Raw genomic sequence first — 16,258 nt, 5'->3', positions numbered from 1 at the left:
TTTGATTTAAAAAATGTGTTTAAATTTCACTGAAATCATGATTTAATGTGAAGTAAAATTACAGCACTGTTCCTTTAAGAACAACTTAGAAATCATTTGAAATCTGCTTTTTGTGTTTTTATGAAGAAACACAACGGCAAAAATTAATAAACTACAATAAGTTGTAATGTTTTAAATGTTTTATTTTTCTGATTTTTTTCTTTCTTTTTTTTAGAATTTTAGAAAAACAGTAACATGTTCAGAGGAAAGAAAAATTCACATTTTGAGACGTTCTTTAGCTTATGGGCTCAGCTGAAAATAGAGTCAAATTTTCAAATAAATAAGTGGTAAGTTGCATAACGGTGTGACGAACAAGGAGGAAGTGGACCACGTGTTATTTCTGCCATTTGTTTCTCATCACTGTAAAATAAAAGATACTTAAAAATATGAAGCAATGTTTTTCTTCAAACCCTTGGAGAAACAAAACGAAACGGTTGCCTGTAGTAACGTGTTATCTCGAAATACATGGAGGGTTGATGAAAATCAGCAAGAGACTTGCTGCACAAAACAAGCTCCATGATCAGTTTCCTTGAATGTATTTTTCCCTTCGATCGAAATGCCATTGATCCCAATATCGCATAAAACAGATAAGTAGCGTAAAAAATATTTCAAACTTAAAACTATACAAATAACTTAAAGTAGTTTTTACACAATAATATATATATATATTGTTAGAAACAGGCATGTTTGTGTGCTTTGATGTTTGTTGAGCACAGGCCAAAGTGTTGGCTCCTCTCGTGAAAATCAAAAATGCCTTCAGCCATTTTGGTTCCTTCTGCTGATTTCAGTCTCAGGAAATCAGGAATCTCAGGCTTAACGCCGTTTTATCCCAGGGCGAGACTGACACCAAGCATCCAGGTGGCTGAAGGTCAGGACATATCCTCCATGGCGGGCGGCATAATCCCAAAATGAGGAAGAGGTCACATTCAGACGGACTACTGGGTTCCCCTGAGCCGTGAAAAGCAGTTCAGCAATCAGAGAACCGTTCCACCCGGCCTTGGAGGAAAGAAAAATTTGTGGCTCAAGGTCTGGCTTTGTGTTTTCCCTTGCATCTCCACATCCTTGTTCAAATTTCTTGTGGAGAAATTTATTAGAAGCGTCTTATGAGTTCCTTTCCAGCACAAGATGAAAATATCTGCTGGGGGTAAAGATAAAAATCAAAAATAGAGAGAGAAGCTTTTCCCTAATTAGCCTCCCCCCCATCAGGCTTTGTCCATAATTCCTTCTCATGAATGTGAGTCATGTGAGAGACTGGTGTCCGGCTCGGTCTCCTCCTCCCGGTTCTCCTGAGGGACTTCCAGGGAGATGATGGTCTGAACAGTCAGCGTTCGCTCCCTGAACACAAGGAAAACAAGAGCAACAAAACAGGCGGTGAGTTCATGTGTCTCTTTAAATTCTTCTGAAATCCACTTTGCGCCTTTTCTGTTGGACGCAGTTGCAGTAACGGCGAAATGCATTAGCTGTTTTTTTAGGCGCTCGAAATTCCCGGATGGTCATTTTTCTTCAGAACGACTAATCTTCGGAGCAACTGCAGAAAAAACCAACGAAGCCTCTCCCTCAGCCGTGTCTGCTCGGCAGTGTGACCTAAATGTTGCATGAAATGCGAACCTTTATTTAGACAGCTCATGTGACTTAACGTTGTTTATTTTAAACAGGGAAGCGTCCTGCGTGACATTTTCCCACTGGACTTCATCAAAACATATTAGTCATTTTACAACTGCAATGAAGTTCTCCATCAGGAGTTATTTTTCTTCTCGTATTTATGTTAATTGTGTGAGATTTTTCAGACGTTCCTGTTTGGAATAGGAACACCTATTAGAAATGGCCACTTCTCTTCTCATCACACCTCTTTACAGGCCACAGAGTCTCAGATCAGGATCCTCAGAGTACAAACAAATATCAAATTTAGCTGACGATAGTTGACTATATTTTGAATTTTTTAGCTTTTTTCACAGACATATTCAAGCACTTCCCTGTGATGGACTGGTGACATGTTCAGGGTGCTACAGATTTAAGCGCCAGCACCAACAACTCTGTTCAAGGATAAGCAAATATAAACAACGGCTGGAAGTTTAAATGCATCATTAGTTAGAAATAAAATATGTCAGATATATAAGATAGGCCACACCTCAAATATTCCACTCTGCACTTCATTAACCATGTTTGGATGATGGCATAAAAACATGAATATGTTAGTGAGGAATAAGACATTTGTCATTTTAACTAGGATTAATAAAAGATTTAAGCTTTGGGCACCAAGTGAAGCGGAAATTTTTCTGGAGCGGGACTGAGGATGGCTAAAAAGCTGCATTACCTTTAACTTACTGGGTTAGGTTTAGGGTAGGGCAGGGATAAATCTTTTAGATATTAAAAATGAAGAAAGCTGCAGCTCAGAAACATTGTCAAGCACCCCAGGAATTAAATCAGTTTATAAATAGGTCTATATGAACATGGCGTTATGATGCTTCCAGTTTTTACAGAAACATTTGATCGAAACAACCCGATCGCTCAGCGGCACACATTCCCATACAGTCGATATTCATAAGACGATTTACTCAAATTCTGCTTACTGCAGGAACCACCAATAATTCCTGGTGAATTTTGGTGATTCACCAGGAATCAAAAGTTTTGCATAGAAAAAAACTTAAGTTGAGTCAATGAGCATGTAGAAATCCGTCATCCCGAGTCTGCATATGGCGACAGCGGAAAGGAATAACTTGTTTTTAACCGGTGAAAATTCTCCAGCAAAACCTCGCTCAGTGTGAGCAGACGCAACGGAGAAGAACCGGTCCAAGAGAGTACTTTCTGTCTTACAGAGTCTTAAAAGCAGCAGTAGTCGGCAGCGGCTTTAAATGGGCGAAAATGCACAAAATCAAAACAGATACGCTCTACGAGATCACGTCAAGGAACTTTGACATCCTCTACTACCATCCATGAATCATCTCTTTTATCTGGTGCAATCAGTCACTGTTTTGATTGACCATCAGGTGCCCCTAATACTGCCTGCAGCACACTGACGGCCCTCTTACCAAATCACTTACATACCCATTGATGGCCCTCAGATTTACCAAACTGTATTCAAATGGCACTGATCCTTTTCAGTCATTTGAAAGTGAGTGTTTAGAAGAGCAGTGACTGGGAGGTGGAACAGAAATACACCTATAATTTATTAAGTCTTTTAACCAACTAATAAACATAATAAACCCACAAAGATGAGTTTCTCTCTGAGTGATCACACATCACAGAAAAAGTAAAAAACTTGAGCCGACGTTGCGGAAGCGAGGAGTGGACGTCAGTGCTCCGCACGTAAAATATGTCAGGAAACATATCAGTTTTCTTGTAGTTCAAACATCACAGCTATTGGAAAAAAACCCAACAACAACAACAACAAAAAAAAAACTGCTACCGTCAGCTGAAGTCCGGTGATGTTTTTCTTCCCCTCAGGCTTTATTGCAGCCCGTGTGTGTAAATGACCAGAGGATGCACCACAGTGGTGTTTTTCCCTGAACAGCCTGACCACACAGACCAACTGCTGGCGGTGGATCACACCGTCAAGCCCTGACACCCACTGACACTTAGAGAAGTCCGCCATATTGAGGCTGTCACCATGTCGCCTGGCGATTCAAAGGTGTGACAGCTGCAGGTTGTCTTCGACTCCCCTTTCATGTCTCAATCCTTCCATGGGAAGGACAGAAATGTGTCTAAGAGCAAGCTTCAAATGTTGCGTGAAACTGGTAAAGGTAATAAACAATCTGGACCAATTGAGTCCAACTTTTCCCAGTAAAACTATCGTTCATTCCATCATGACAACAAAGCTGCATTCCAATGGTGTTCCAACATTGTTTTGCTGACAAAAAGAAAAAAAAAAGTGTGTTTGTGGGCCTTAAGTGTTTCATCCCTGAGTGGAGAAATTCAAAAACTCAAAACAGCAAAGAATGCAACACAGGAAGTTACAAAGTCTTGCAGCTGAATGTGAACTTCAAGCACTGACAGTAAACGCTCCACTTTCCAGTCAGAGGAACGGATTTCCTCAGATTCCAAATCATTACTTGCAAAACGGAGAATTCATGCAACGCAGTTTTTCTCGATGCAAAAATAAATGTAATTCTGAAACTACTTGACAAAATATTGCATGCATCCCTTTTTTAGGAAAAGACATTTTTTTAAAGTAGATATTTGATTGCATTTGCCCTCAGAGCAATTCACTGTCCCTCACAAAGTAACAAATAACTTTATCGCTGATTCATATTTTGAGCCCGTAAAGTAGCTTTCGGCAGAGAGGACAATGTTACATTTTTCTGGTATTTATCTTCCGCCAACTACTCCTCAGTTCCTGTAAATGTTTTTTATAATTTTTTTTTTTTTTTTTTTGCTGCAGTAATGAAGAATCAGCAGGAGTTGTTACAGAAAGTTTTGAAAGAGATGCCCAGATGAGGTGGGAGAGGTGATGGTAAGGGTTGATGAAATCCAATGCTTCACAATGATAATAATGAATAATAATAAAAGAATGAAAATGCATAAGTTGATGAATACATTATGGCTTTGGTAGCCCACCCAAGGTCCTCCTCTGGGCATCCCTCTAAACATTTTCTGGAGACGCCCCTGCGCATCTCCAAAGAGGCGAGAAACGTGTCGGAGCGGGACTTTACCTTCCTCTGGGTTGTGTACGGGACCAGTTGGCTCTCACGGTCCAGCCGAGCACCGCCTTCAGGTACCGGGAGCAGCAGGGGAACCGGCGATTCAGCTGCTCCAGAAGTTCCTCTTTGCGCAAGCCGTAAATGACGGGCGCCACGCACTGCGCCACGCTGAAGAACGCAAAGATAACCACGGCGGACAGCTCCTTGGTGTCGCGCTCAATGAAGCGTTTATTCACCATGAGGTACAGCACGAAGTTCACGAAGTTGGGCAGGATGTACACGGCCAGCTGGCTGCCGTGCAGGGCGATGGTCCGGCAGCCGGCCCGGTTCCTCCGGTTGAGCACCCCGAGCCGCCGTCCCTCCACCAGGATCCGCACGTAGCTGTAGAGGATGAGCAGCGTGCACAGCCCGATGAACAGCACCTTCCGGAGCTCGCCCTTTTTCAGCTTATTCCGGTCGCAAGTGTCGGGGTCTCCCTCCGCGTTGAGAGGCAGGCTGAGGGGGATCACCAGGGCAACCATCCAGGTGAGCAGGCCCAGCAGCCACGGCCAGTACGCCGCCGTGCAGGCAGACGTGTAGCGCATCGGGTGGCACACGGCCACGAAGCGGTCCAGAGCCATGGCCGTGAGCGTCAGCAGGATGTTGGAGGCGCTGCTGATCAGGACGGTGATCATGGCCCGGCAGGCGGTGCGGCTCGGCCGCGCCCCCAGGTGGATCTGGTAGTAGAAGACGCTGCTCATGCCCAGGTGGACCAGCGCGGACACCAGCAGGTGGAAGACCAGCACGAAGCGCGCCTGGCTCCGCAGCCGCGCCTCGCGGACGATGGTCCAGTTGATGATGAGGTTGAAGAAGAGAAGGACCGAGAAGGAGAGCGTGGACACGTAGAAGCGCACGTACGGGTATTCCTGCACCGGCTCCAGCTCCGTGGTGTTGTTAGGCATCGTGCCTCAGCGGGGTCTGGAGTGATGCTGGCGGTGGGAAGGAGAGCTGCTGCGCCTCATGATCCTCCCCGTCTGCTGCCCGACTGGAGACTGACTCAAGCTTCCGCCTCGCGCTCTCTCTGTCAGTTTTTTCTTTCTTTCTTTTTTTTTTTTTATGAACTCAGTCGCGTCTGTCACGTCTGTGTTGCTATGTCGACCTGATACCAGAAAAAAAAAAACAACAACAACCCAATAATAAATAAAACACTCAGGCATTTCTCTACGGTCAAACTAATTCCAACTCACTTTAATAGTAAGAGAATTATTATTAAAGTGTATTTGGATATGTTTTTTTTATATCTAAAAATCCTCGTTTTATTGTTTTTGTTCTTTCAAACTAGTTTCACAGATTGTTGACTCTACACAGTAAAAATGCCAGTGTTAAAATCTCAGGTGTAATGTTAAATAAAGAGTGTGAGTGTTGTTTTGACACCACACAGCTTTAAATGAACACTGCCAGAATAAATTCCGTAATATTTGCGTTGTTAAATTCCAGCGTTAATTGGTTGGTGTTGCTTAAGCCCCGCCTTCGCGTAACGGCTGCAGAGCACGTGCTACTTCCTGTCATCACGCCACCAGTCAGTCTCTGAGTACGGCTACATTTCTTACACGAAGGACACAATTCTTTCCTAAAGGTGAGTCCTTGTGTGGCACAGACTGCCGTGGCTGCCTTTTAAGGCGCACTCTGTGTTTGCTGTGTCCTACGATGCAACTTTTCTCAACTTCTACACATTCATCCAAACAACAGTTCATGGGATTTATGCATCAACAGCAAAGGAGAGCCCCAGAGTCAAGGAAATCAGAGTGACAATTAACGACACTTAAATATGCCAACATGTTACATTTGTAAGGTTCAGCACAGGAATTCTTCAACTTTTGTATGAGCTGTGCATTAAAGGTCTGTAATACTGAAATGGGTTTAATAAAAGTTGAACTTTCCATTTCTGTGTATTGTTTTGAATATTTTTTAGCACTGGATTTGGTTGATATCGACACCTTGTGGGGTCAATTATTTACCTTTTTAACACGACATAATGTGTTGAGGTTAACACTACACTGGTGTTACTTTTAACATTATATTCTAACACTGTTGTAATGTTAATGTGACACTCAGTATTGTTGAATATTAACAATATCTGGTGTTAATTTAACAAAAAATGGGTGTCAACCTTTTAACACTTTGAAAAGTGTTACTTTAACACCAGCTGACTTGGACACATATAGACACTTTGTGGGTGTTAAAATTAACACTGTGGGTGTTAATTCAGCACTGGCATTTTTACTGTGTATAAAGAATTTTTTGCTTTTAGGTTTTCTGATCCTTTGGCGTTTGGTTGTTTTGATTGTGTCTTTATTTTTTATATTATTTTTATTATTATTATTTTTGTCAAGCGCGAGGAAAGTAGTGAAACCTTTTTTTCAGTGTCCAGTCCGATCTTTGGAGCTGTTTTGCTTAACCTATAAGCACAAAGCATGAACTTTGACACGCTTTGTTGATTTATCTGTACGTTTCACGGTGAGCTGCTGCTGAGATGCAGTTTGAGTGTTCGGTGGTCCTTTAATAGTCAGAAGTAACATCTGCTGCTTAATAATGACCTGCTGTACTTCCCAGAAAAACATCTTTGAACAGTGCAAAAAAAAAAAAAAAGTCTGTTTTTGAGTGTCACACATTTAGTGCCACCGCTTGTCTCACTTTACCCTCAAACAGAAGCTTTGTAGTAAATAACTTTGTCCAAATGATTTTATTTGGTAATCGGGGGTCATATTTTCTCTTATGATCTTAAAAATGCAGAAATTGAGATTATATCTACACCTCAAAATCAAATAAACAAAAATCACAATACCACCACTAATTGTAGAGTAACACCTACTAAGTACTGCAGAAAATCTTGTGATCTCACTTTCTAACTTTGTGTTTTGGCAATGAATCAGCAGTCCTGAAATGACAGCTGTGAACTAATTTTTTATAGACTTAGAGACTTAGACTTAGACTTGACTTTATTGATCCCTTGGGAAGACTCCCTCAGGAAATTATAGTTACCAGCAGCTCACAGGCAAAAATGTGGCACACAGTAAGCATACACAAAATACAAAAAAATACAAATTAAATACAAAACAAAGAATATAAATACAACACAAAAGGAAATTATAGCAATTTGGTGGATAGATTGACCAGTGATATGGTATTGCACTGTATGGTTTGGCCTGATAAATATGGAGTTCACATTTGTAGAAAAACTCCTCCTTCTTCCCTCTGTCCTGTGTCACCTCCGACCCCCCAGTGAGGAGTTGTACAGTCTGAAGGCGTGGGGGACAAAGGAGTTCTTGAATCTATTGAATCTATTTTTGCATATTCTAATATTAGGGTTTTCCAGAAACCCGCTGTATTCACTGTTCAAATGTTCTTGCATTTGAAACGCATTAGTCATTCATCGTTGAGCAGGTGTTTTCTCTTTCCTCCATCGAATGTGCGTAAAAGCACCTTGGTGCCCCCTGCTGGCAGTTTAAACCTCTGCAGAGCAGAGGCACATTTCATCGGTGTTCACAACACGCTGTATGAGAGACAAACAAATGGACAGACACACAAACACATCTACTGTCCGACTAAATATACATCATTAAATAATCAATCACTAATCACTAAAGTTAAAATATATCTGCGACTAAACACAGCGTTTTGGTCCTGACTGCAAAAACAATTTTACTGTTGATCTTTTTTTGAATGATGACCTTTAAAGTCCCTGTTTGAAAGCATGTAAGTGCATGATGGTCAACAACACTGAATCTCAGGCAATAGACGAGAAGCGATGGAGGAAAAATTTATATATACTTAGAAGCAAAGAATTGACTTCCCGTCTGAGAAACATGGTAGTGGCAGCATAATGCAAAAATAGTTTCCAATGTGACAAAAAAGAAAAAAAAGAGACAAATCCCGAGATTTTCTTAAGGGAAATTCTGGTGACATTATAGTCACAATAAATACAGACCTAAAGATGATGCCGCTTCTTCACATCAGCCTGTGTGAATACTTTAGACATTGAAACATATTTATCAATCATGTATTGATAAATATTTCACTGTCTAAAATGTGTTTTCTACCCAAAAAAATGTAAGTCACATACCACAGAAAAACCTGCAAATTGGTGAATATTGAGCCATAAATAGCTGGGGGTACATATTCTGAGTTCAGGAAAGCCTTCCATAAAAGTGACACTAAATATTGGAAAGTGAAGATGTTGTCCTGTACTTCAGCCATCTGGGTCTGATCAGAATCAGTTTTATTTGGGCCACTGACACAAACGAGACTTCGGCTTCTGACTGTATAATTATCTCTACAACCGCCAGGGGGCGCCATTGTAACAAATGACTGCATTTCTTTCATCCCAGACACGGATCATTAAGTTCTATCAGTTGTTCATAGAACAAGTTTTAGAAAAAGCTCCTTTGTACTTGGTATTATCTAAATGATATTTGATGCTGCTGGTAGATCAGACAAGATAAACAATAAAGGGTTTTTATTGCATATGTGGTGAAGAAAATTAACACTGTGCTTTGTGGAATGAGGGTATTTTTGTTTAGTCGACATGAGAAAGTTCTGCAGACTATCTGAGAGGCTGTGTGAACATATGCAGTGCAGGATGGGAGTCAGTTCTTCTAAATGTTTGCACCTCCCACCAGGAGGAGACGCTGACCCAGAACCAGCTGGCAGGTCTCCATTCTGGGCTGGGAAACCCTGGGGATCGTTCAGGGAGAGCGTTTTTCAGAATCCATGTCTCGGTTTTCTCTCATGCTCTCATGAACCTTTAGAGTTTGGAAATCTTGAATCAATTATTTTCTCTTTTGATAATTTCATCTTTTTGGGGGGCTTATTTTAAAAAAAAATATTTTTTCCATTTTGGTTTATTTCTAGTCTCGGTTCCGTTATTCCTATTACTTGTGTTTTGGTCTTGTTTCAGTAGAGTCGTTTTTATTTCAGTTTTTTTTTTCCTGTTATTTCGGTTTATATCTGCTCCTTCATTCTTGTTGTTTTCCTCTCATCTCAGCTGCCAATTTTCTCCTGGTTCCAGCTGCTGATCGTTGCCTCTCTTCATCCAGTTATCTGTCCTCTGGTCACTTCCACTCCCTCTTCAGTACTTAAGCTCTCCGGCCTCTTCATTCCCCGCTGGCTCCTTCCATTTCATTCTACTCTTCTATTTGCTTTTTTCATTAAAAAGTGAATTTTATGCAGATCCCGTGTGTCAGGGTCTTGGGGTTGTTCTTAGCGTTTTGTCGCCATGGGTTTGGTTTGGGTGGTTGTGCTTCTTCTTTTCCACCAGAGGGCGCTGTCAGGACGGTGGGCTGGATTACGTCAGCGAGCACACCGGTTGCGAGTTGAGCTCATCAGGAGCAGCGTCTTCAGGAGCAACCTGCCAGTCTTCGGCGCCTGAGTGTCTTCCCGTATTGGTACCTCTGAGCCTCCCTGTTGCTGTCAAGCGTTCTTTTCCTTCTCGTCTGAGATTGCCCTCCTGTGACTGTCTCCTTGTCGCTTTCTTCTTTCACCAGACCATTCACCCGATGCAGTGGAAGGATTTCCCGTTGTGCTGAGTTTCTCGACTCACCTTCTCTGTGCAACAACAGGCTCCCCTCGGATTCCTTGGCTGGCTGCTCCTCGCTCCTCGTGCCTCGCTCCTCGTCCTGCTCCGCGTTTCCACCGTGGACACCGAGCCCACCTGTCCGCCCGCCTACACACACACACCCTGCCGCTACCCTGCAGTGAATCTCTTCCACGCTGCAGCTGTCTACCCCTCAAGTAAGACTGTTCCTGTTTACCCTCACACCGTGTTTCCGACTGTCCCTGAACTCACCACCTCATCTGTTTACATAGTTCCCGATCGCTCCCCCTCCCGAGACGCTCCTGTGGACCGGACCCGAATCCCTGTCATTCCTCGTTCACTGTTGTGTAAAATAAACCTTGTAAATATTTGCACTCCACCTGGATCTCTCTGCGTATTGTGTTCTGCATATGGGCTGGAAATAAAATTCCCCAATATGACAGAACACTCAGGCCAAACTCTCAGTCCAGCGGACGCAATTCGCAAAACGTTGATCGAGCAGCAATCTGAGATCCAGGCCCACAAGGTGGCGCTTAGACAACTCCATGATCTCCAGACGGAAACGAACCAGCGTTTAGGAGAGCTAACCGCGTTTCTGCAGAGCTCTCATTCACCACCATCTACTCCTGCCCCCGTTCCTGGTCCGATAGCTCCGGTTCCGCCCGTCTTTTCCGACGTCCGCCTCCCCGGGCCAGAAAAATTTTCCGGAGACCGTACAAGGTGTAATGGTTTTGTGCTACAATGTTCTATTATATTCAACAGCGCTCCCCAGAGTTTCTCTCAAGACAGCACAAAGATAGCCTACATGCTCGCACAGCTGTCTGGTCAAGCCTTATTATGGGCAGAATCCCGTTTCCCTGACCCCACGGATTACGGTGTTTCATTTGACCATTTCCTGACTGAATTTAAACAGGTTTTTAGCTTGGACTCCGATAAGACCCACATTTCCCGTGAGTTCTTGCACATAAACAGGGCAAACAGACTGTGGCTGATTTTGCTATCCACTTCCGCACCAAAGCCGCTTCCACGGGGTGGAATGCGGCAGCGCTAAAGAGCGTGTTTTTCCAGGCGCTTAATGAGCCTATACAAGACCAATTAGCCACTTTAGACGAGCCAAAGACTCTAGAGGACCTTATCAGTATCGCCATCAGGCTCGATAATCGTCTCCGCTTCCGCGCTCGTGAAAGAGGTCGGCACCGCTCTCCCGAGGCAGACCACGGACGGCTTAGAGCAGCCCCGCTAGCATCTCCTGCCCGCGTTTCGGCTACCCCCGAACCCATGCAGCTGGGTGGTACGCGTCTCACACCGCAGGAGCGACAACGTAGAATGTCGAGTCGCCTCTGTCTCTACTGCGGTGCGCCTGGCCATTTCCGTTCCTCCTGCCCGCTCCGGTCAAACTCCCAGGTCCGCCAGCCGGAGTGAGGGTGGTGGCGGACCACCAGAATCAGAAGACCTCACCGCGACTCCTTTTGCCGGCTACCATAACCCACGCTAATCAGTCATTCCCATTATCCGCTCTCGTTGATTCGGGGTGTGAACGGAACCTATTGGACGAGGTTTTTGTCAAAGAGAGGGGCGTTGAAACAGTCCCGTTGCCAACTCCTTTTAGAGTCACCTCTCTAGACGGTAGGACATTACAGCCTATTACTCACCAGACGAAACCGCTCCACCTGACCATTTCCGGCAACCACTCTGAGTGGATTTCTTTCTTCGTGTTTCCCACTTCTAATTCTCCGGTAGTCTTAGGTTTCCAGTGGCTCAAACAACATAACCCCCAAATAGACTGGTCCGAGGGGCACGTCGTTTCTTGGTCTACTCCCTGCCACTCATCATGTCTCCGCTCTGCAGTTCCTCCCGGGTCGTCATCCGACTTCCTGCAGACGACAGATCAAATTGACCTCTCCACCATACCCCCTGAATACCACGACCTCTCTGCAGTCTTCAGCAAGGTAAAGGCTCTTTCCCTGCCGCCGCATCGACCCTATGATTGTTCCATTGACCTGCTCCCGGGAGCCCCTCTGCCCTCCAGTCGCCTATATCACATTTCCCGTCCGGAGAGGGAGACCATGGAACAATATTTAAAGGAATCTCTTGCGGCAGGGATCATCCGACCTTCATCATCACCACTAGGAGCGGGGTTCTTCTTCGTTGGGAAGAAGGACGGATCCCTGCGGCCCTGTATTGATTATAGAGGACTCAACAACATCACTGTTAAAAATAAGTACCCTTTACCGCTATTATCCTCTGCATTCGAGCCCGTCCAAGGAGCCGCCGTCTTTACTAAATTAGACCTGAGAAATGCCTACCATCTGCTCCGCATTCGCGATGGCGACGAATGGAAAACTGCCTTCAAGACTCCCATGGGGCAGTTCGAATATTTGGTTATGCCTTTTGGATTGTCCAATGCCCCTGCGTTTTTCCAAGCGCTGGTAAACGATGTCCTCCGAGACTTCCTAAATGTATTTGTATTTGTTTACCTCGATGATATTTTAATTTTCTCCAAGTCAGTGGAGGAACACAGACTTCACGTGCGGCAGGTTCTCCAGCGATTGCTTGAGAACAAACTTTACGTAAAGGCAGAGAAATGTGAATTTCACCAGTCCTCCGTCTCATTTCTGGGTTTCATCCTAGGGGGCGGACAGGTGAGGCCTACGGAGGAGAAGATCCAGGCAGTATTGGAATGGCCCGTTCCGGAAACTCGCAAACAGCTCCAACGATTCCTAGGATTTGCCAACTTCTATCGTAGATTCATTCGCAATTACAGTCAAACCGCGTTACCCCTGACCGCTCTGACTTCCTCTAAGGTTCCATTCCGTTGGACCCCAGAGGCTGAAAGGGCCTTTAATCACCTCAAGAGCCTGTTCTCCAATGCCCCCATCCTCATTCAGCCAGATCCGTCTCGTCAGTTCATCGTAGAGGTGGACGCCTCTGACATGGGAGTCGGAGCTGTGCTGTCCCAAATTTCCGCAGTTGACAATAAAACTCATCCGTGTGCCTTCTTCTCACGCAGGTTGTCCCATCAGAAAGGAACTACGACGTGGGGGACCGGGAACTGCTGGGCATAAAACTAGCCTTGGAGGAGTGGAGACATTGGCTGGAGGGCGCGGAACACCCGGTGCTGGTCTGGACCGATCACAGGAACCTCGCCTACCTGCAGTCTGCCAAGAGGCTGAACCCTCGCCAGTCACGGTGGTCACTATTCTTTTCCCGATTTAATCTGTCTATTTCCTATCGTCCAGGCTCCAGAAACACAAAGCCAGATGCACTGTCCCGGCTTTACTCTCCCGACGACTCTGACAACCTTCCTGCTCCCATTCTCCCACCCAGTTGCACAGTGGGAGCTCTGACTTGGGAGATCGAGGAAATAATCACGCAAGCTCAACACTCCGAACCCCCTCCAGAGTCCTGTCCGGCTAACAAGATATTCGTCCCTTCTTCCGTGCGCACCCAGTTCCTCCAGTGGATCCACGCCTCCCGATTTTCGGGTCATCCCGGAGTCAGCCGGACGATTGCCCTGGTCAACAGACGGTTCTGGTGGCCATCAGTCCACAAAGACGTCCGAGAGTATGTCCGGGCCTGTTCCATTTGCTCCAGAAATAAATCCTCCCATCAACTCCCTTCAGGTCTCCTGCAACCACTTCCCACTCCTCAGCGACCCTGGTCTCATATCGCCATAGATTTTGTCACGGGTTTGCCACCCTCTAAGGGTATGACTACCATCCTTTCTATAGTCGACAGGTTTTCCAAGGCCTGTCATTTTGTCCCGCTCCGCAAACTTCCCTCTGCCCTTCAAACGGCTCAGCTCTTAGTAAAACACGTTTTCCGGCTTCACGGCATTCCCGCGGACATACTCTCGGACAGGGGCCCTCAGTTCACTTCCCAGGTTTGGCGGGAGTTTTGCTCTGCGTTAAACGCCAAAACATCACTCACATCTGGTTTTCACCCACAGTCGAACGGACAAACCGAACGGCTGAACCAAGATCTCGAGGCCACCCTCCGATGTTTTTCTTCCTCCAACCCTTCCGACTGGTCTCTGTTTCTACCATGGGTAGAATACGCTCACAATATTCATGTCTCCTCTGCCACAGGTTTGTCCCCATTCGAGGCGTCCCTGGGCTACCAACCTCCGCTGCTACCCTCTGATGAAGATTCCATCTCTGTCCCTTCTGTCCGTCACCACATCCGCCGTTGTCATAAGGTTTGGAGTTCCACTATTCATAATCTCCACCTCACCGCTGCACAGATAAAACGGCAGGCTGACCGTAAGCGGCGCCCCGCCCCGACTTACACACCTGGTCAACAGGTATGGCTGTCCTCCCACGACATCCCCTTAAAATCCATTTCCAGGAAGCTTTCACCCCGTTACATCGGCCCTTTTGAAATTGAGACTATCATTAACCCGTCTGCAGTCTGCCTCCGTCTCCCCGCCTCTCTCCGCATCCATCCCACCTTTCATGTCTCCCAGATCAAACCCGTACAGACCAGCACGCTCTGCCCTCCAGCCGAGGCTCCTCCGCCCCCCCGTGAGATCGATGGCCATCCGGCTTACACGGTTCGGAGAATCGTGGATTCCCGTCGTCGCGGTAGGGGGTGGCAGTATCTCGTAGATTGGGAGGGTTACGGCCCTGAGGAGCGTTCCTGGGTCCCGGGGTCTTACATTCTGGACCCGTCCCTTATTTCTGATTACCGGGCTTCGCTTCCCTCTACCTCGTCTGGGTTGCCTAGAGGCAACCGTTAGGGGGGGGGTACTGTCAGGGTCTTGGGGGTGTTCTTAGCGTTTTGTCGCCATGGGTTTGGTTTGGGTGGTTGTGCTTCTTCTTTTCCACCAGAGGGCGCTGTCAGGACGGTGGGCTGGATTACGTCAGCGAGCACACCGGTTGCGAGTTGAGCTCATCAGGAGCAGCGTCTTCAGGAGCAACCTGCCAGTCTTCGGCGCCTGAGTGTCTTCCCGTATTGGTACCTCTGAGCCTCCCTGTTGCTGTCAAGCGTTCTTTTCCTTCTCGTCTGAGATTGCCCTCCTGTGACTGTCTCCTTGTCGCTTTCTTCTTTCACCAGACCATTCACCCGATGCAGTGGAAGGATTTCCCGTTGTGCTGAGTTTCTCGACTCACCTTCTCTGTGCAACAACAGGCTCCCCTCGGATTCCTTGGCTGGCTGCTCCTCGCTCCTCGTGCCTCGCTCCTCGTCCTGCTCCGCGTTTCCACCGTGGACACCGAGCCCACCTGTCCGCCCGCCTACACACACACACCCTGCCGCTACCCTGCAGTGAATCTCTTCCACGCTTCAGCTGTCTACCCCTCAAGTAAGACTGTTCCTGTTTACCCACACACCTTGTTTCCGACTGTCCCTGAACTCACCACCTCATCTGTTTACATAGTTCCCGATCGCTCCCCCTCCCGAGACGCTCCTGTGGACCGGACCCGAATCCCTGTCATTCCTCGTTCACTGTTGTGTAAAATAAACCTTGTAAATATTTGCACTCCACCTGGATCTCTCTGCGTATTGTGTTCTGCATATGGGCTGGAAATAAAATTCCCCATTATGACACCGTGTTCGTGTCTGCATTTAGGTCCTGCTGCACCTGACCCCTGGACCTGTAATGTCTGACTCCATTCACGTTGGTAAATGTTGCAGTCTATGTAACAATCAAAAATCTAAAATGATTTTTGATTGTTACATTTCAATATTTATTACACAAAGATAAAGCCAAGATTAAAACGTTTTCTGACTCCCCAAATATAGTAAACTTACAAAATAAAAGATGAGTCATGTTTGTCATCCATCTATCTATCTATCTATCTATCTATCTATCTATCTATCTATCTATCTATCTATCTATCTATCTATCTATCTATCTATCTATCTATCTATCTATCTATCTATCTATCTATCTATCTATCTATCTATCTATCTATCTATCTATCTATCTATCTATCTATCTATCTATCTATCTATCTATCTATCTATCTATCTATCTATCTATCTATCTATCTATCTATCTATCTATCTA

At 45.5% G+C, this 16,258-nt stretch overlaps 1 protein-coding gene and 1 long non-coding RNA gene across 2 annotated transcripts; one reads left to right on the top strand and one right to left on the bottom strand.

The window, feature by feature from the left end:
* Window positions 1-161: 161 nt before the first annotated feature.
* Window positions 162-5,700, bottom strand: zgc:194312 (uncharacterized protein LOC794943 homolog). Its single transcript, XM_055060202.1, has 2 exons — window positions 4,689-5,700; window positions 162-1,374 (listed from the first exon to the last, which is right to left on the bottom strand). The coding sequence occupies exons 1-2, from the start codon at window positions 5,615-5,617 to the stop codon at window positions 1,266-1,268; spliced, it is 1,038 nt and encodes a 345-aa protein (XP_054916177.1). The 5' UTR covers window positions 5,618-5,700; the 3' UTR covers window positions 162-1,265.
* A 4,213-nt stretch (window positions 5,701-9,913) lies between these two features.
* On the top strand, window positions 9,914-10,627 carry LOC129379546 (uncharacterized). Its single transcript, XR_008608196.1, has 2 exons — window positions 9,914-10,099; window positions 10,199-10,627. It is a non-coding gene; the product is annotated as an uncharacterized LOC129379546 (long non-coding RNA).
* The last annotated feature ends 5,631 nt before the right edge of the window (window positions 10,628-16,258 follow it).

This window comes from Poeciliopsis prolifica, unplaced genomic scaffold (genome assembly GCF_027474105.1).
Source record: "Poeciliopsis prolifica strain line A6 unplaced genomic scaffold, Auburn_PproV2 SCAFFOLD058, whole genome shotgun sequence".
NCBI lineage: Eukaryota > Metazoa > Chordata > Actinopteri > Cyprinodontiformes > Poeciliidae > Poeciliopsis > Poeciliopsis prolifica.
Note: the sequence above shows the minus strand (reverse complement) of the source record. Positions and strands in the feature narration are given on the sequence as shown.

Excerpts from the sequence above, each read along its gene's own strand:
- zgc:194312 (XM_055060202.1), bottom strand. The coding sequence starts at position 5,617 with ATGCCTAACAACACCACGGAGCTGGAGCCGGTGCAGGAATACCCGTAC. Across the intron at positions 1,375-4,688 it reads CGTACACAACCCAGAGGAAG|GGAGCGAACGCTGACTGTTC; the intron begins GTAAAGTCCCGC and ends CCTTGTGTTCAG.